The sequence below is a fragment of the Rhipicephalus sanguineus genome, chromosome 4, assembly GCF_013339695.2.
Source record: "Rhipicephalus sanguineus isolate Rsan-2018 chromosome 4, BIME_Rsan_1.4, whole genome shotgun sequence".
Classification (NCBI taxonomy): domain Eukaryota; kingdom Metazoa; phylum Arthropoda; class Arachnida; order Ixodida; family Ixodidae; genus Rhipicephalus; species Rhipicephalus sanguineus.
This window is the reverse complement of record NC_051179.1, coordinates 44,454,836-44,474,797: the sequence shown is the minus strand read 5'-3', so window position 1 is coordinate 44,474,797 and position 19,962 is coordinate 44,454,836. Positions and strand designations below refer to the sequence as shown.

The 19,962-nt window shown below is 48.2% G+C and overlaps 1 protein-coding gene across 1 annotated transcript in view; it reads right to left on the bottom strand.

Annotated features, from left to right (window-relative positions):
• The window catches only part of LOC119389871 (NAD kinase), a 50,952-nt gene extending 36,719 nt beyond the window's left edge, over positions 1-14,233 (bottom strand). The window contains exon 1 of the mRNA XM_037657278.2: positions 13,105-14,233. Coding sequence (XP_037513206.1) covers positions 13,105-13,355 — 251 coding nt within the window. The 5' untranslated portion in view covers positions 13,356-14,233. The remainder of the gene's footprint in view (positions 1-13,104) is intronic.
• Between the last annotated feature and the right edge of the window lie 5,729 nt (positions 14,234-19,962).

Below are 19,962 nucleotides of genomic sequence, written 5' to 3'. Positions count from 1 at the left end.
CTACTAAGAACTAGCGTACGCACACTTATCGCAATATATACAATGTACAAGACAATGTATATACACAATACACGACTTGGTGAACATGCCAGCAAATATGTACAGTAGATGTTATGTTTAGAAAAATTTATTGTATCACAGACGGTTAACATCAAGAACAATTTAACATGACGTTTTCTTGCTAGAAATGCGTTCACGAGAAGGATAAAACATAATTCGGTAACATGGACATAAACACATGAAATGACTCGGAGGTAACATGTTTAGCACATTTACACACACATACAAATAATATGTCACAGTAAGCTAGGTACATATACGTACATTACATGGTAAAACAGAAAGCACAAATAAAACGTCAGTATACATGTATCTATTAAGGGTTTCTTGTTGAAGACGAACTGTCACGCACGACACCTTCCACATCCCACTGTGCACATCCTTCAGAATTGTGATAGCCAGATTTGTTGATTTCGGGAACATAGTGCCTTTAATTATCATTCGATTTCATTTTTATGAAGATATTTCAGGAGTGTTTGGAGTGCTGCATATGACTTTTATCTGAGACTTTATAATCGTAATCGTAATCGCAACATACACACCTATGTTCACAAATGTTTCGTCGGGTATGCGCCGTGACGTACAGACGACAACGGACAAGCCTAGACCACTGGCCTAGACCCAACGTTTCTAGAACCAGGTCAGTTTCGCAGCTCCTCTGGACGCGACGGCCGACGCAAGAACTAGCGGCGCTGCAGTTCCTTCTTACATCTTGCCTCACGCGTCATACACCCTTGTGACCTATCGTCGCTGCAGCTTTCGGCGGCCGTGACAGCCGAGATTCCGAGATTTAAACTTTCCATAACCTCGACTCTTTTAAAAAGCGATTATTTCACAAGCTAAGCTCCAAGAACATCTAAAGATAATCAAACGTGACCTATAATAATGGTAAAATCTCACACGTCTAGCTGAACTCTCGCACGAATATTCCATTGTAGTTGAAACCTGTGTTTAGCCGCCACGGTGGAGCAGTAGTTACGGTGCTCGGCTGCTGACCCGAAGGTTGCGGGATCGATCACGACTACGGCGGTCGCATTTTTTCTGTGGAGGCGAAAATGACACTGGCTCAGGTACTTAGGCCCGTATTCACAAACGCTCCTAGACTCGAAACTCGACTTCAAGGGATCCTTGAGGACTGTCTCGCGTTGCAGAAATCACTCTCGACTCGAAACGCTCCTCGAATGGAGAGAATCCTCAGTGTGCTCCTCGAGAATCTCGAGGTAGGTCAGAAGCTCCCTTGAGCGCTCCTCAGAACAGTTTGCAGGCAAACATGGCAGACGTACCGTTACTTGACTGCTTTTTGGAACTTGCTTTTCACGTTCATGATGTTTCCGACGAACTTGCAAGAGAGTCAGATGCCACGAATTGTGTGCCTAGGCACTGGTTAAGGGATCGCTTGAACCCTTTAGAAGAGTACAGGGACACGGAGTTTCTCTCAAGGTTTCGCTTTACGAAGAGCACCGTAGCAAGTCTCCTGACATCTCTCCCGCTCAAGTCGAGCACGGACAACCGCGGACAACCGCGTGTGCAGTGCGCGGACAACACGGACAACCGCGCGTGCATTGCGCACCAACGAGCCGACTGTTGTGTCGTCTGCCATACACAAGGGCCCTTGCACAGCATCGAGCACCCAAGGAAGTTGCTAGTTAAAATAAACTTTTGTATTATAATAACTACGTTGAGTAAATTAAGACTTTTCTCTTTTGTTGCTGTTAAAACTAACCAAAATGAACTACAGGTGCGAACGACTCATTTAGAAACAGACGGCGCTCGCAGAGAAATGCGGTCGTCTGCAACATTTGGTCGTCTGCTACATTTCGTCCGTCTGCGAAGCAATCGTTGCATCACATTTTCAGTGCGATGGAATCTATGCCGTGATATATAAGTTGAGCAGGTCAAGGTAAGATTCAGTTGTTGTGGTCTTCTGTTTTACACCATTTTATACTTGTCTGCCACCTGACAGCGGAATATATCTGTGCGAGAACTAAAATAAGAGCACACTGCGTGTGTCCCTTTCCAAATGGTCGTCTCGGGCGAGCAATTACTGATCCCATTGCCTACAGAATAATATGCAGGCGGCACGTACACGTGTTGGGATCTTCGATGCGTGTAAAGAAGTAATATCGTAACCTGCTTCCGCTCGATCGCATACTAGGCTGTTATGTTGCCAGACACAACAACGTCAGTAGCTCAGTCGCCACAACACACGATAACATCTCCTCCGCTGTATCACCGACTCAAAAAAACGTACAATTGTTTAGAATAGAAAATAAAAAGAAACATTCTTGTTTTGAGGCTCAAGGCATGCTTTAGACAGCATAATTTGCATATTCACTTCTCCGTGCGTCCCTCAAGTGCGCTGAGGTGGAGGACGCCTTCGTGAAGAGCTCCTTGTCAGAGAAAACGTTGAGGGACATCCTTGAATGTCCCTCGCCCCTCGAGTTGAGGAGAATCATTTTTCTCAACTCCACGGAGTCGAGGTGGAGGGTCGAGTCGAGAAGCGTTTGTGAATACGGGCCTTAGATTTCTCATACTAAGCAAGTCGTAAAACGGAGGACCGTTGTTAGTTTTCGGGCGAATTAATTCTGATTTCTTGAGAAAGGCGTACAACGTGAACTACGGTTGATCAAGGTACCTGATTTTATTCGCTGAGCACGGTTAGGCGACTTGTAGCGAGGTTAGTCTTCACGATTCTGGTGGGATTGGCGTTCAGAAGATATTTCTTGCAAGTCCCTGCCCCGATTCGGAGAAGTGATGACCAGTGTTCGTTTCCGAGCCGCTCGTGCAACACGCGCATCAAGATGACATTCTTCAGCTTTGTCCCTTTCACACGTCCTAAATCGAAAGAACTGCTTCCCAAGTGATCACCTTCTGCAAACAATCACGCGCGGAGTACGGAGAAAGCGAGCACAGAGAAACGCGCAACGTGTCGCAAGCGGCTACTCCTCGCACGACTGAGATCGGCGCGGCAGGTGCGTCGCCTCCGCGATTAGCTTCGCCAACGCGCCACTGAGAGCAACGGTTCGTTGCCGTATCCGATCCCGGGAGCCACGGTAAGTGAAGCAAAATGGAGCAGCAGCGCCGTAAGTTCACGCCTCGGTCGCCTGTGTCGGCACTCGAGAGGAGCTGCGAAACTGTATTGGTTATAAAAACGTTGCCTAGACCCTAAGGTGCTTCACCCCTAAAATCGAAGACGACCCTATAATCCTTGACTGGTATCGGCACTTGCACGTCGGCGTTCATGTGCTCTGGTGCATTCCTTTGAATTAACATTGTTATGGTGGCTAGAGGGGGAGGTGTCAGCTTCGGCCAGGCTGCGCCGTGCAAGCCGGTGCTGCACATTTTCATGACGCCGACAGGTGGCGCGCTCGTCGTCTCCGAGATGCCTAGAGCGAGGTCTGTCGAAGTGGTCTCGTGGATTCTCTCCGGCAAAGCGCGTGTTATGTGACCATCTGCTTCGCCTGCTCGGCTTTTGTTTGTGCGTATTGGTGCCTGATGGCAAAAGGCGTTCCCGTAGCCACCGGCGCTTCCCGGGAAACGTGAATTTCCTAGTCAGCAAACGCGTGTATGGCACGCTGTCTACTAAAGCGAGAAACGCATGTTGCGTTTTTCGCGACCGAGAAACGTACGTATGTCGCGGTTTTTGCGAGCGAGAAAAGCATGTCACGTTTTTCGTGAACGATAAACGTATGCCGCATTGTTCGCGAGCGAGAAACGCATGTCGCGTTTTCTCGCGAGCGAAAACGACAATTGTGCGGCGAACGCCAGTGTTGCTGCCGATCTCGTCAGCACACAAAACGCTTTCTGTCGTGAAGTTTGGTCGTCCCGTCGATAGATTATCCGTTGCCGTCACCGGACCAGCGGACGCGTGCCTTAGTTACTTTATGTTGTCGACCGAGGCTCGCAAGAAAGCCGAGAAGCGTCGGCTACAACGCGCCGACGGCTCACCTGCGAGGTTGTTTGCATGTGCTGACGCTACGTGATGGCAAAGCAACAGAGACAGCAGAGACATTGTTTCGCCTATGGATCCACTACGGGATACGTCTCTCATCGCAGTTATCCCGCCGATGATGAACGTCGCCAGGGATGGGAACGTTCCATTCCACGAGCTAATAAGCCGCTGGACAAGAACAGCGTTGTCTGTGAACTTCACTTCCACGAGAGGTTTATATTTCGCAGCTACACACCTGCTGATCAACGGTGAAACAGTGGACATTCCTCGTGGTCGCCCTTCCCTAACACCAGATTCGGTTCCAGCTTTGTTCCCCAACGTCGCTGCGTACCTTTCCGAGAAGTTGCCAGCGAAACGGGGGGCAATACCCCCGCAAACGACCACCCTCTGCATAAGCCGAGGTGCAGTGTTTTCCAATCGTTACACTCCACGCAAAGCTTCAGCAGCACGAAGCAATTATATAAGCTCTTGTTGGGCCAGCTTCATTGATATGTTTGCCTAATCTCGAAAATTATTTGGTTGTATGGTTAATGTGCGCCGTAAGAAGTCGTGGACGGAAAACGCGCCTCGCGTCCGTGCCAAACACCTCCGCGAACCTAAGCCAGTGTATGGCCAGTGCGCGGATGAAATCTGGGAGCCGACAGACGCGCCCGAGCATAGAGTTTCCTAAAATTAACTAGAGGGGACTCTGGCGCTGCGATCGTTCAGCTACCATGGGAATGATGGGTAGTACACAAATTTGCCTAGTCTTCGTGCTTGCGGCTTTAAACGTACTTGTGGCTTTGTTTATTGCTATGTTTTGGTTTTCTTTCGGATAAAAGAATGGATCGTTGTGAAGTTCGTGACCATATTTGAATTGCTGAGCCGAAAGAAGTTAAAGTGGCGAAGTGAAACGGCGGACTTCTGCTGAACTTTGTTTTGCGACAAAGCGGATGCAGCCGACGCGGCGCCAAACAGAGCCAAAAAGTACGAAGTTTAGACAAATTTGTGTACTACCCATCATTCCCATGCTGGCTGAAGCGTCATGCGTTGCAGCTCCCATAGACACTAGCGCCAGAGTTCCCTCTAGTAAGTATTGTAGGAAACTCTATGCGCCCCGAGGACGCGCCCATGCGGCGGCGCTACTGTCGGCACCGAGATGCATCGTCATGAAAAAATGCTTCGTCTCCGGCGCGCCGTTGCTGACACCATGGAGGCTGACACTTCCCCCTGTAGCCACCATAACATTGTGTTTCGTCGCGCTGCCGAAGCTAATCTCGGAGGCCACGTAGGGAAGAAGCGCGTGGTTGAGATCTGTTCCGCCAAGTGCCGCAACGAGCCCAGCCAGTACAAGCGTTTGCTCTTTTAATGAACTCATTCAATTAATTTTCATTAGTTATACTGACAGTTAATGTCAGGTTAATTACTGATGACTGATGAATACGACTAATTAATGAAAACTAATGAAGACTTATTCAAGGCGAAAGCCATCTTCTTTTTCTTAAGGTAGTCGATTGCATTGTTGAGAATAACAAGCAAGACACGTAAAATGAATATGTCAAAGGGTGTGAGCTCACAGACGAATCGGAAATAGCAGAACCAATACGGCGAAAACGCTTAATAAAAAGCAGTGACATCACGCGGAAACTGGGCTCAACCCTTGAGATAATCCCAATCATTTGCTGTCGCGTTCGAAGTCACCCTGTCAAATACGGCTAGAAAATATAGAAATATCAGCACAGCCTTCAAAGGATATAGCATAGTTTATTACACTGGTCGTATATTACACTTAGGCTGGAACGAACGCGCAGACTAACTGCGCCAGCGAGTCAGGTTGAACTGTTTGCGGTTGCGTGGCGTGTTATATACACACATAACAGCGTTCGCGAGCATGAGCTTGAAGTTCGCCGGCGTTATCAAGGATGCTGCGGCCTTCAGAGTTAATGAAACCGCTCAATGCAAATCCTCTCGAGACAGCTGGAGGTCGCGAACCGTCAGGTCACAGCGGTCAGAGGTTGACTCGCCGCGGAGCCAGCCAGCGTTCCATGTGCGAAGTTTCGTTCATTTTGCTGTCGCCAGTACATCAAGATCGCGCCCTTGGCTGTCTGCCCCGTAGTTATACAGCGCTTTCGCATAATGAGCTCTCGCAATATAGCGATAGCGTGTCCAGCATCTCGACATTTTATGACCCCGAGCGCGCGCATTTTATGACAATTTTCCGTATAGGTAAACATGTGTTAGCGTTTGTTCTTTATTTACTTTTCTCAAATCCACCACTGAACCACAGAGCTTAATTATATGTTAGGTTCACTGCTGTCACAGTATGCGTATACGTGAGCCACCGAAGTTCGCGCACATTTTCAGCGGCAGCAGGGCACAAAACTTTCCGCATCGAATAAACTTAATAATTGTTGGGGATTTAACGTGCCAACACCACGATATGATTACGAGGGATGCCGTAGTGGAGGGCTCCGGAAATTTCGACCGCCTGGGGTTCTTTAACGTGCATCTAAGTGAACGGGCCTCAAGCATTTTCGCCTCCATCGAAAATGCGGCCGCCGCAGCCGGGGTTCGATCCCGCTACCTCCGGGTCAGCAGTCGAGCGCCATAACCACTAGACCACCGTGGCGGGCAATGGATGTAGTTTGTATAGGTTATATGTATTTAAGCCTATCTTTGCCTTTCTCCATAACCCTTTCGCACATCTTAAAGCAGCGAAACAAATAGTCCAAGCTCAAATTGTTTTTTCTTTCTTTTTTTTTTCGACATATCGCGCGCGCGTGTGTGTGCGTATGTGCGTGTGCGCGTGCGTGTGTGCTAAGCCATACCGCTGCCTCCGATGCCAGCGCCACGACCGTTGTAGTTACCGCAAGCATTCCGCTCAGTGACGCAAAGCTATTTCCGCAGATGCTAAGCTGACTCAACGGCATTCGTTGACCCTGGAACTCGACACGCAGCAGGAAGCTGTCAGCGAACGGTATCGCCGATGGTTAGTCGAGAAGCTTGTTATTGTCGCCAGGAGGAAAGTGAGCATTGCGCAATTGCTCGGCGCAAAAAAAAAAAAAAAAAACGAACGTGTAACTCTCTGCGCGTGGCGAAATCGATAGCGGTATCATGTTTGGAATGCCGGAACGTTCGAGCTTCACACCAGAAACGCGGCGAAGGCGCTGCTGACGCTTCTGCTGTCAATCGGCTTCCCTGAGCGACTATGACATCTCCCGTGCTTGTTTATGTGCGCGTGTGTGTACGCGTGCGTGCGTGCGTGCGCTTGTTATTTCTTCCTTTATATTTTTAACTCTTTCTCTCATTCCTTTGTTTCTTACCTTTCTGTTCCCTCTTACGTCTTCCGAAGTGCAGGGTAGCAAACCGTTATTTATCTTGTGGTCAACCTCCCCGCCTTTCATTTAACCTTTATCTCCCTCTCTCTTAAAACAACAACAACAAAAGAAGAAGGTGCGCTAAGCATGACTCTCCACACGGACTCTTCGCTTTCAATAACCATGCTTCTAAGCACTTGACCCTCCCTGCCAACGTGCAAATGGCAGAATGATCGAAAAGTGTCCAAACTCATAAATAAACAACACTGACGCACACAAGCAACTATCCTCTTTGTCTTCCTGTTTATGTTCCTTTTGTGAGTGCGTGGTGTACTGCCATGAACAATATGAGAGGAAACACCGAATCTACCTGTTAACTGTCATAGCGGCTAAACACACTTTGCAAGCGCAAGTGTTCGCAACACTATGTCACATGTCAATGTCACATTCATAACGGTAGATTACAGGTAATCGTTGAATAAAGAAGAATTCGGTGTTCCCTCTCATATTGTTCACGACTGTGTTTAAACCCGACCTGACACCAATATAAAAAACACTACCGTAGCCCAACACCAACTTGGTCGGCGAAGGGAAGATATCTAATGCGAGACATGACAAATATATAGTATTAAGTGCATATGTATGCACGCATACCACAGACTGCTCATGCGCGACGTACGTATAAGTGTGCTCGTTTCGAGAGTCACTTTGTTCAATTACGCCCTTTTTGCACAAAGCTTTGTCAGTCGATCATGAGTTGGCCGCGGGATCGAATCCCGACCGCGGCGGCTGCATTTTCGATGGAGGCGAAAATGTTTGAGGCCCGTGCATTTAGGGATTTAGGTGCACGTTAAAGAACACCAGGTGGTCGAAATTTCCGGAGCCCTCCACTACGGCGTCTCTCATAATCATATCGTGGTTTGGGGACGTTAAACCCCAGATATTATTATTATTATTATTATATTATTATTATTATTATTATTATTATTATTATTATTAGTTGTAATAAAGTATTCCCCGATTTGGGACACCACTGCGCTTTAACGTTGTATATCTCACAACGAAAAGGAAAGCAAAAAAAAAAAAATCACGCCATATCCACGAAGTGAATGATGGTTGAGGAGCTGGCTCGGAGTTAATCGGGTAAACCGTGAATGCTCCGTACAATTCCTCCACTGTCATATAAAGACGTGACACGTTGTTATAGTAGCGACTGTGGTCAGGTTTTCTCGAACCACAAGCGGTCGCAGACCTTGCAGCTGCGGCCGAACGTGTGGTCGAGGAAATCGTGCTTGAAGCGCGCGTCGGTGCCACCAACTTCTGGTAGCGACCGCTTTCGGCGCTTGGCCGCTGCATCCCGCGCCCGCACCTCTTCGAGGTTCTCTTGCCGCCGCTTCCGCACTGCTTCGGCTTCGCGGGCTTGTATCTCGGGGACCACACGACGCTGACGTCTCTCTGCGGCCTCGCGAGCTCTCACCGCAGGGTCTTGGCAGCGAGCCCGTGTTGCTGCTGCCTTGCGAGCCCTCCGCTCCGCCGCCTTGTCTTCTTCGTTCATGTTATTAGTATCGAAGCGCACTGACTAAGGACTGTCGAAAGAGAGAGGAAGCGTGCAGTTGTGGCGCTCTAGCGGTCTCCTATCAAACTAGAGCACGCGCCGGCGTGGACCGAGCGCTGCATTCTACAGTTGGCTATGCTATAGGTGGTTTTGCCTGCGTTAATATCATCATCAAGGCGCTCGAAGGACAAGACGAAGAAGACTTCTCTTTCGCGCGAGCTGCGCGCGAGCGTGCGCGTGCTACAGTTGGCTATGCTATATGTGGTTTTGCCTGAGTTAATATTATTATCAAGGCGCTCGAAGAACAAGAGGAAGAAGACTTCTCTTTCGCGCGAGCTGCGCCTGTTGCGGTCCCCTCTAGAACTAAGGTTACGCGTACGGCGCGGGACTTCGCCCCAGCTAAAGAACCTGGCGAGCCAGCTCCTAAAATGTGACAACACAAATACATGGGTCTCAGTATATTCGGGTGGTCCTTTGAGAGCGCTCTGACCGCGTTTGAATGTGGTGCATTCAACAGCTTTAAAGCCTTACGGCGAGAACAAGCAGGTACGCAAGTCATGTTCCTTACTTCCTTATCATGTACTCACCCGCTTGTTTTAGTATGGTAATGCTTCGTTGCTCTTTTACATAATTTTTTCGGAGCCTCCGGAGCGCTCTGAAACAACCCACCCGAATGTATCATATGTTGCGGTGCAACCGGACATATTGCACGCGCGTATACTTCGGAGGTGGGCATGCAAACGGACGATTACACAGAACTCGTCTACAATGGATTACTCCCAGGCACAGTTCCCCAGAAGGACGCATGCCAAAAGTGGTTACTGCAGTCCCTTGTGTCACTGTTACACAAGATCCGGTCCTGGCTTTCTTTTTCTTTTTTCCATCTACTTATCTCGGGGGAAGAGACGAAAACAAAGGCCGGTTATGTCACGGCTGCCGCTCAGAGCATGCATATATGCGCATTACGGGCCACGCATGGCAAAGCGTGACTACGTATATTGTACGCCTCGCTTTATAGACGGCGATAACTCATACAAGCCGTAGGCATGTACGCCCCCAAACCGGACACAACAAGCCCGTATAAGGCCCCCTCATTTCGGTCTTGTTTGGTACGAAAAGACAGATACTCCTCTTAAGAAAGCCATTACGAGAAGGCGTTTCGCCAGCGATCGAGGAAAAAAAAGCTGAACCGAAGGCCGCGGAGCGTCTGCCGACAGCGACTGGACTCGCGCGTGCGTCTAACACGAGGAAAAAAAAGAACTAAAAAAGAGAAAAACTAAACGGAAAGCGGTCGGCCACCGATGCGAAAGACAAATACGATATGGCGCCAGCCACAGCCGTATGTCACGGCTTGCACGTCATGGACGCGTCCCGCTGCCGTTTCGACGTGTGTGTACGCGGAACCCAGCGTTTAGTGGGCAGAAAGACCATACTATAAGACTCGAACGTTGACTGCAAACCACGGCTTTTTAAGCTTTCCCGTAATAAAAAAAGGACCCTTCTTCGCCTCGACACTGCTTTTACTAGAGAGGAACTACGTAACATAATAATTGGTTGGTGGGGTTTAACGTCCCAAAACCTGGGTATGTAGGGGAGGGCTCCGGAAATTTTCGACCACCTGGGGTTCTTCAGAGGGATACTTAAGTGAAACAGTAAATTAGTTTATACTGATAAATTATACTCTGAAAGCCCTAGTGTCGTTAATATCACCATCATAGGTTTGTTAATAGATGAGGTAACTTTTGTCAAATGTTTAACTTTTAAATTTCTCGCCGATATCTCCGATGGTGGCGTTACGGATTTCAAAGTGTTTTTTCGTATTTTGGCCGCATTGGCTCAACGAAATTTCTTGAAACCTGGTATGTTAAGTTTCTGGCTCCCTTAGAAGACAATGTACAGCAATCACGGATTGAAATGGGACAATTTAGGGCTAAGTAACGCAGATACTTTCGTTTCTACAGTCTTCAGTTGGGGTCATATCGGCGTAATTTCGACTCGAACGCGTAGATCAGAGCCAACATTATCTTTACAGACGAGATTCGTCGCGACATGACGTGGCTATCTCGAGCAATTGCGCATGCCAGTCGTTATACTGAAAATTTTGATGTCACATTTGAATCCGTGAGTACTCTACTTCATTTTTACCGATTAAGAACTACGGAGGCCCTAGTAGACGCCGTCAAAATCTATGACGTCACAGCGACTGGTGCGAGAACTTCGAGGTGGCGGCAGTGTCGTCGTCACCCGAATTTTCTTTTTCGCTCGTTTTCTCGCTTTCCAAGCGCCTTCTCGCGACAAGCGTGTTGATTTCGGTATCGTGAATGAGTGATTTGCTAATACGAGAAAAACAGTTTTTCTCTTTAGTGTCTCTTTAAAGTGCATCTGTGACAACAACATTTTGCCGCCCTGTTATGGTGGAGCATTTGCTATATGGCTTGGGCAGAGCGGCGAGCCTCGTATTCATTGTACACAACTATAGGGTCGCTATTATTATGATGTCTACGTTCCACAGCAACAATGTTGCAATTACAGGGACGCCGCGTATAGCGTTGGTGCTTCGAATAACAATTTCGTCTACTCGGTTTTTTCCTTGATGCGCATCCTTCAGCTCGATGCGTACGCTTTTTTGGCGTTCCGTCTCTATCTGAACTTGCTTGCTCTCGGGAATAGAACCCGCGATACCTCGGTCAGAAACGGAACATCACGGTCGCTGTGCTACCGTGGCAGGTACTCGTTGCCTAAGTCACGTGACACTTAATCACCAGATTAAGTAGCGAATACTCTACGCACTTTTGTGGTTGTATGCGTTAAAAGAGACGCAATGAAAAAAGCCTTCGTGAGAAGTCTTCAAGGTTCTGCGAAGCATTTTTGTTCTTGTCGCGACAGCATTCGGTAATCCCCTTTGTAGAGTGTATATATACGTCTGGTGACCCCACGAGGTGCGGTAAACATCTTAATACCATGAGGATGAAATGTCGGCTGCTGTGTCGACTTCTCTTGCAGCATAAAGGCAATGCACTATAATTCACGTTGCAGGGTGAGGGAGCATGCAGACAAAGCCGCATTGAGTGCGCAGTGATAATCCACGACTTTCATCAGATTATCTGACTTCTATGCGGCGAATGCTGCGGTGGTCTCGATTCGTAGTTCGCAGTTTTTGCCAGACTGAAAATCGCAAACCACGCGGGCGCTTGCGAAACTTCGAGAGAACGATGACGCTCGTCAATCCTAAAAGCATAGGCTCTTTCGTTCAAAGTTGTGTTGACCATGTTAACGATGCGACGCGCAAAAGAAAATGAAGATTTCGAGAACCTTTTACAGGTTAAGGCATCTAAAAAAGCACGAGGTATAGGTAATGCCAACTGTTGCTGAGATAATGATATGAAAGTAGCAATCTAGTCCGGTGTAAACGTTATGAAAGCTATAGGATTGCTTCGATGTCATTACAAATGAAGAGTTCATTTCCGACACACGTGGCGCCACACTTTGGCTTCAAAATTCTTCTAGTCCCGGACGCCCTAAGTGGCATCAAACAGGAAGCTGATCTACAGACGACCTTAATGTTGTTGTCCAAACTAGAATGATACATGCGAAAACGTTCTCACCTCGACATTTGGCGCATCTGAATTCCACATGCACACAAACGTATGTACGAAAGGCCTACGGTAAGTTTCCAGTACTTAAAAAAGCTTTCGTAACCCATAATCAGACAAGGCGATATGAACTATTATCTTCGCAACCAGCAAGTTCTGTGCATGCGCCGACGTTCTTTTGCAGCTTAAAACTGTCAGTCCGATGCCTAATTTAACCGCGACGTTTGCGCCTGCTCTGTAAGAAAGCCTAGAACTTTACAAGGTTGAGTACAGCCTTCGTATCAGTGAACTAAACGAGCGAAACGCCGCCACGGTGGTACAGTGGTTACATGCAGTGATTGGTTGCTCAACCAAGGCGCAGGTTCGATCCCGGCCGCGGCGTTCGAGTTTCGATGCAGACGAAATGATACAGGCATCTGTACTTATATGTAACTGCACGCTAAGGAACCCCAGGTGGTTGAAATTTCCGGAGCCCTCCACTATGGCGTGTCATATCTTGCTTTTGGAGGGTAAAATCCCCGATATCACTAGTAAACGAACGAAACGAACCGTTATTACGGTCAGGATTCGATTGAGCAAAATGTGGAGGCTTCCAGCTGCAATACTAGTATCATTTGCCAGGTCTACGGCGGCACACTTGTTCGTTACCTGAATACGGCGATCCTAGACTTGAGTTGAGCCACGCGACACTTCTTGTCTCGCGGGTCTTCGGACGGAATGTTGGCGAACGTCGTCAGCGACGGCTTGCCGCCGATGCCGGACGTCGGGAACTTGTCCGCGCGGACGCCCCCAACACCACCGTGCATCTCGACGACGTTGTTCACCTCGTGCACCACAGGCAGTTCGCCCTTGCAAGGCTTGTCCGCCTCCGGGACGACCGTGTCTTGTAGACTGGTCATCGTAACAGTGTCCAGTCTTGTAGGTCCGGACTTTGTCGAGCTTTTGTAGGTTCTGGTGCACCTTTGAAGCCGAGTTTGCTGCAGTCACCGTTCCCAACGCACGGTAGTTGTGAAACGTAGGTGCCTTGTCGTCGACTCTTCCGCTGATCCTGCAAGCGCTGGACTTCGGATACCAGGAGTGATGCTACAACCAACACTTATATTACACCACGCTCGAGAGGTCTCCTGGTGTGAATTGAAGATGGTTCCGCAGGCGTTGAATCAGATCAGCTGCTTTCTTGCTCGTCAGTCCTGGTACAGTACTGATGGAACAACAAAAACCGTGATCACTAGCTGCTGTTTACTTCTTCCAGGCGTGCTCAGTGACGTCGTTTGTCTCACTGATAGCAACCTGTGCGCGTAGTTCAGCTCTGTTCTCGTTGGCTCCTGTTTGGGATCCCCGACGACTACGAGACCTGTCCCACACCAGAACTCACTTTGATGCAGTGGACGTGAACGCTGACGTTGTCCTGTCGTGTTGACACGAGCGGCACTTCTAACCAATCGGACACCCACACCCTTAATGCGACAACGGCGGCGCGAGCCGGACGACGGCGGTGTGGCCGTGGTTGGCGTCGTCGCTTTTGGTGATCGACGCTGGTTCGGCTAGCTCCGACGGCTGCCGCCACAACGAAGACAACACGCCACAAACCGGCGTCGTCGACACATCCACATATCGCCGGAGCTTTTTTTTTTCCCTCCCTTCTCGACTAGATAAACACGTTTGTTCTTCTTCTTCTCAGTCGGCCGCACCACACTAGAAACTAGCATGCAATGGTCTGCTGTACTCACCGCCTCACCATCGCCTCACTCCCGCGTACGTAGCGTCGAGCGCGGTACAACTCACTCGCACGTGTCTGTTTCTTTCTTTACCGCACGCTTTCTTCCTCTTGCTGCTGGCTTCGTCGCCGCCGTGGGAGAGGGTAGGCGAGAAGGAGAACGGAAGGGAAGGCCCCGTTTGTTTTGTGCGCGCACGCCCTTATTACAATTCCTACGCGGCGGTACGTCGGCCGAAGGCGCCTGTCGGACGTCGTCGAAACGACCGACCACGATGCCCTCGAGGCTGCTGTCAGAAAGAATCGAGAGAGAATGAAAAGGAGTGCCCGCGAACCTCGCGAATCGTGCAATCGCAGCCGCGCAGCGTGCGCGCGCGTGTGTGTAAGCGCGTGCGTCCGACGCGTGCGCCCGCATTGCTCCCGCTTACTACCTGCGGGACGGACTATCCTCCGGCCTCGATAATTATTAGCGGCGCGCGAATTCGATCGGTCTCGCCAAGCGGAGGAGCTCGTGGATTAAAAGTGGCGCCGCGCCTTCTCCTGTTTGTACGTAAGTTTCGATCGTAACTGCCTTTCCACACGAAGGTTGTGGGTTCGGATCCCACCGACGGAGAGGGCGTTTTCACGTCCACTTCAATTCATTTTTGATTTACGCCACAATTACTACACTGCATTTAAAAGACGACAATAAATCTCCCCTATGCTTTCCTTGGCCTGATTGTCTGTTGGATTAATTTTGTTGTGGATTTCCTTGACGTACATATAGCGATACACCGCGTGAAAATGCTCTTTACACTGTCGGGATCAACCGGCTTACCATTCATATTGACATGATTATATAACTTCGATATTACACCGTAATGTCGATAAGTAAAATTGTAACAGCTCTTACTAATTGGTTTTCACTTTTTGCTATGTAATGCGCGGGCGAACTAGGCAAGTCACAGGCTGAAGCCACCCTATGGACAAGTATACTTGTATAAACGCCAGCTACAGACTGTGTGAAGTCAAAAACGTTTATTATTACAGTTAAGAGAACAATTACAAATGTTGGTACGTAAGGGTAAAGCCTCGATAAAACTCTCATAAGTGTTGCGGCAGGGGCGTTTACAGCAAAACGGAAAGACATCAGAAATAAACGTGCAATGAGCCAATTCTTTTTTACAGCGAAAGCTGTTATGAGATCATTTCACCGGCCGTTTTTGGCGCCGTAGTTGTCCGCCGCCGCCGCCGGTGTCCGTAACCAGTATCGATCGAAATAAGAAAAAAAAACGAAATAAGAAAAAATTCCAGGATGGAACGAGGTTCGAACCTGGGCCCTCTGCGTGGGAGCCCAGTATTCAACCTCTGAGCCATTCCGGTGCTTGAAACTGCTTGGCAAAAAGGTCCTATACAGGCTTCATGTCGGGAAGGAACCACATTAGCATATGCAATATAGCGTGGTAGAAGAGTAAAATAAGCACCAAGCGTCGCACAACGCGAATTCTGCAACCAGGCGTCACACAATGCGAATTGCGCAACGAGTAGGTTGTGAAATGCTTCCAACCCATTACAAAGATATCTACCATACTTCTTCGTCATCAACAAACAAAGTGCGCATAATGCCTTACATGCGTTTAGCAGGTACCACGGATCTCCGTAAAATGACGAAAAATGGCAGAGTGCCTGCTGCCCTACTTCTCAAAAATTACAATGATTTAGAGCGTAGTGGGTTCCTCGCGAGTGCACTTGTATTGGTTGCCAAGGAAGCCTATAAGCGCAGATCCATTTCCTCGGGGTCTCAGTAAAGTTCTGCGCCCCCGCCCCCGTCTCGCTCCCACGTCAACGTATGTTATACAGCATGACGGGAGAGGGAAATAGCGAGCGGGCGTCACCCAATGCAAATTACATAACTGGTGGGCCGTTTAAAGCTTCCAACCCATTACGAATGGCTGAGCCATAATTCTTCATCGTCATCAGTCGTCACGTCAACAAAGTGCACATAATGCCTTACAGACGTGTAGCTGGTGCCTCGCTTCTCCGCAGAATGATGTATAATGGCTTAGTAGGTGCTTCCCAACTTCACAAAAATTGTGATTTATGGCGTAGTGGGTACCTTTCTAGTCTACTTGTATTGTAGCCCCAAGAGAGCTTACAACGGGCTCTAGAAACGCCGCTCTTCCAGCTTTCGCTGTGACTGTGCTGCGGTTTCAGCGCAGGCCTGGCGTTTTTTTCTTCTCTGCCCTCTCTCCGCCTCCTTATGGCCACTCTGTCTCGTTCGGACTTGTTTCATTTAAGTCGTCTTCGTTAAATACCTGCGCTATTGACAACTGTCAAATGTGTTGTTTTGATTTCGTTCAATGGTCTTCGTATTATGCGCCGCACACAGCGTGTCCATTTTTTATCACAGTATCTGACATGTCAATAAAAAGAAAACCACAAGACTTGGGGTTGTAGATCGTCATTAAACGCAAGTGTGCTGCGATATCGTACAACGATCGGCCACCTCGTTCTCTAGTTCCTGTTCGCCTAAACACTGAGTTGCGTGTACAAACCACGCCGCGTAATATATGAACCGGCGTACAATGTAGCGATCATATTCGTTCCTTATCGTTCACTGCTAAAGACCGGCCGATCATTGCGATAACGAACAGGTGGAGTGTCGCCTGGATTGCTGAGAAAAATGAGAACATAAAGTTTAATTAATAAAAATGTTAATTGCTGAGGTTTCACGTGCCAGAATCGCGATGTGATTATAAATCACCCCGGAGGGCTCCGGAAATGTTGACCACCTGGGGTTCTTTAACGTGCCCCTAAATCTAAGCCTCGAGCAATTTCACCTCAACCGAAAATGCGACCGCCGCGGCCGGGACCGAACCCGAGGCCTTCGGTTCAGCAGCCGAGCACTGTAACCTCTGTACCATCGCGCGGGTGAGAAATTAGAATCGTTGAGAATTAGAACTGGCCATTAAATCAAATTCTAGGTATGAAATATGGTCACGAGGGCTGTGGTCGCTTTTTTGTATTTCACTGCAACGTGGCACGCCACGTTACGTTGCCGTTAGAGTGGCTGGCATTGCCGCTGTTTCGGTAGAGGCGTCCGATGACGAGGCTATGGCGAAAGAAGATGGGTGGGACGGGAGGCGAGGTCGCGGGCGCGTTTCCCGGATCTGCCGGCGGGAGCAGCACACGACGGCTTTCGTTGGACTTCCGTCTGCCTGCCTGCCTGACTGCTGCGCGTCTCGCGTGGAGTGGCGAGAAAGAAACAGCTTGCTTTCGCCAACGCGTTCGCGGTCGGTGCCACCGGCGACACGCGTCAAATGCGCCGGCGCATGGACGCACAGAGGAAAGTAAAAAAATAAAACATAAATAAATAAAAAAAGATTAAAAGAAAGGGGAAACAAAGGCTGGCGCCTGCAGAATAACGAATAAGAGATAGGCGCCACACGACCTTCGGCTGTTCTTCTGTCTGCCGAAGAAGGAAGTTTCTCTATTCCGGGTGGCAGCGTTTCCTCTTTCGGTTTTACTTATCCTCTCTTTGTAAAAAAAAAAAAAAAAACTGACGGGGAAAGGAGGAAGGTGAGGAGGGGATGTATTGCGTGAAAGCGTCGTGAAAGGGAGCGGCTAGAACAAGTCGTTCGTGTCGTTTTTTTTTTTTTTTTTTTTGTCTTTCACCTTCTGTTTGACGTTCGTGGGCTGAGAGAGCGATTGTTCTCGCCCTTGCAGTGCCGTTCACATTTTCGACTTGCGTCGTTTTACTTTCAGGGTCTTTTACACTGGTCTTTTTTTTTTTTCCTGACCGTTGAGACGTGTGACGTCACTGAATAGCCTCGAAGGTCAGCGACTCCGCGGAGAAATTTCAGTTTCGCATTATGGAAAACCGGGAGGAATGCCTCACCCCCACCACATTTTTTTAAAAATTTGTATATGTGCATAAACAGCCGTCTAATTGCGTAATTTTTTCGACGTATCCCTATTAAGAGCGAACCTTTGCATCAAAAAACGCCCACACGCTTTTCCGCTTTGGCCAACTGAGGAGTAGCCAACCGCACATTTAACCTGACGAACATCTGTGCCATTCTTGCCTTGGTTTGTTTCCCTCTTTCCTCTTTTGTATTGCCATCTTACCCTTTCCCAATGTAGGGTTGCAAACGATAAGCTCCCGCCTTTTCTTCGTATTTTCTCTCCCTCTTTCTTTATATTTCTCACTTCAAAAGTCGCACCCCTTTTCCCAATATAGGGTCACATATACCGGTCGCTCTGAACTGGTTAGCATCTCTGTCTTTCCTCTTTCTCCTGTTTCTTCCTTGCAGCTCTCTATTTTCCTCTGCTAGTGAGACCCTGACATCAACTCTAACCGAAACGTCAACGCACGAGCAGTATCCAGGTTTCTGACCAAGTCGACAACGGAAGACCAGCGAAAAGCCGGGGCCGAAAGAACTGAAACCGCCGCTGGGGCTCTGAATTGAACGCTCTGCTCAACACGCGCATCCAAACCCTTCCCAGTGTAGAACAAATATAAAATTTTCTCTCTCCCTCTTACTGGCAGGCTTCTTTCACTCATAACGATGCGCCTATGTTGTCTTGCTTACGATTCCAGTTTCCTGTTATTGCCATCAAACGCAAAGATATATATTGTGGGAATCGCGCGCATCGCCATCCGATTACTGCTCGTGCTGCGCAGTATGGGTGCGCGCGCCCTACAGATACCCCATAAAAGCGCCAGCCAACACGGGGCGCGGGGAGTCGGCGACAGACTGGCGGGGTGTGTGCGCGCGTGTGTTGGACGGCCAGCGTGGCGAGGGTTGAACGTTTTATGGTATGTGGTGGCCGTGAGGACCTTGAGTTACGAGTTGAACTGTTCAGTTTGATCGTTATTTGTACTAATAAATGTTTTCTGAGTTGGGAGGCAGCGCGGCAACTCGTCATTTGGTCAGGCGGTGAGGACCCCCACACTTTATATACAGGGTGTTTCAAGAAATGTGTCCAACCTTCTAAAAAAATCAGGAAAATGCGATATTTGCTCAGGGCTTTCAGAATTGCTTTTTCTGTAGCGGCAGGAATCTTAGGGTAGTTAAGGACATCATTTAGGATAGTAATTAAGAAAGTTACATTAATTAACTTTTTAATTAGTGGACTTAGGTGATTGTGTCAAATGGGAGAATTGAAGGTCTTCATGCGAGGAACCCATCCGAGCTTTGAGATTTCGAAAAAGCGTCCTCTAGTAATTGTTGTGGCGTAATGAAATTCAACGAAATGCAACGGCTTTCAACAGCGAAAGCCATCGAATTCGGTTGAATTTCGATACTTCGTAATTATTACTAGAGGCCGCTTTTTCGAAATCTCAATGTTGGGATGGGTTTCTGGCATGAAAAACTTCAATTCCCAAATTTGACACAGTGACCTAACTCCACCAATTAAAAAGTTAATTAATTTAACTTTCTTAATTACTGTCTCAGGTCATGTCTCTAACCATCTTAAGATGCCTAGCTCTACAGAAAAAGTCATCCACTCATTTTGGACGTCTCAGAGGAATATGGCAGTTGCGTTCTTCCATGTTTCTGTTTAGGTTTCACCATTGAATTTGGTTGAATTTCATTACTTCGTGATTATTACTAGATGCCACTTTTTCGAAATCTCAAAGTTGAGTTGGGCTTCTGGCATGAAGAACTTCAATTCTCCCATTTGACACAATCGCCTAACTCCACTAATTAAAAAGTTAATTAATTTAACTTTTTTAATTACAGTCCGAAATGATTTCTTTAACCATCTTAAAATCCCTGCCACTACAGAAAAACCAATTCTGAAGGCAG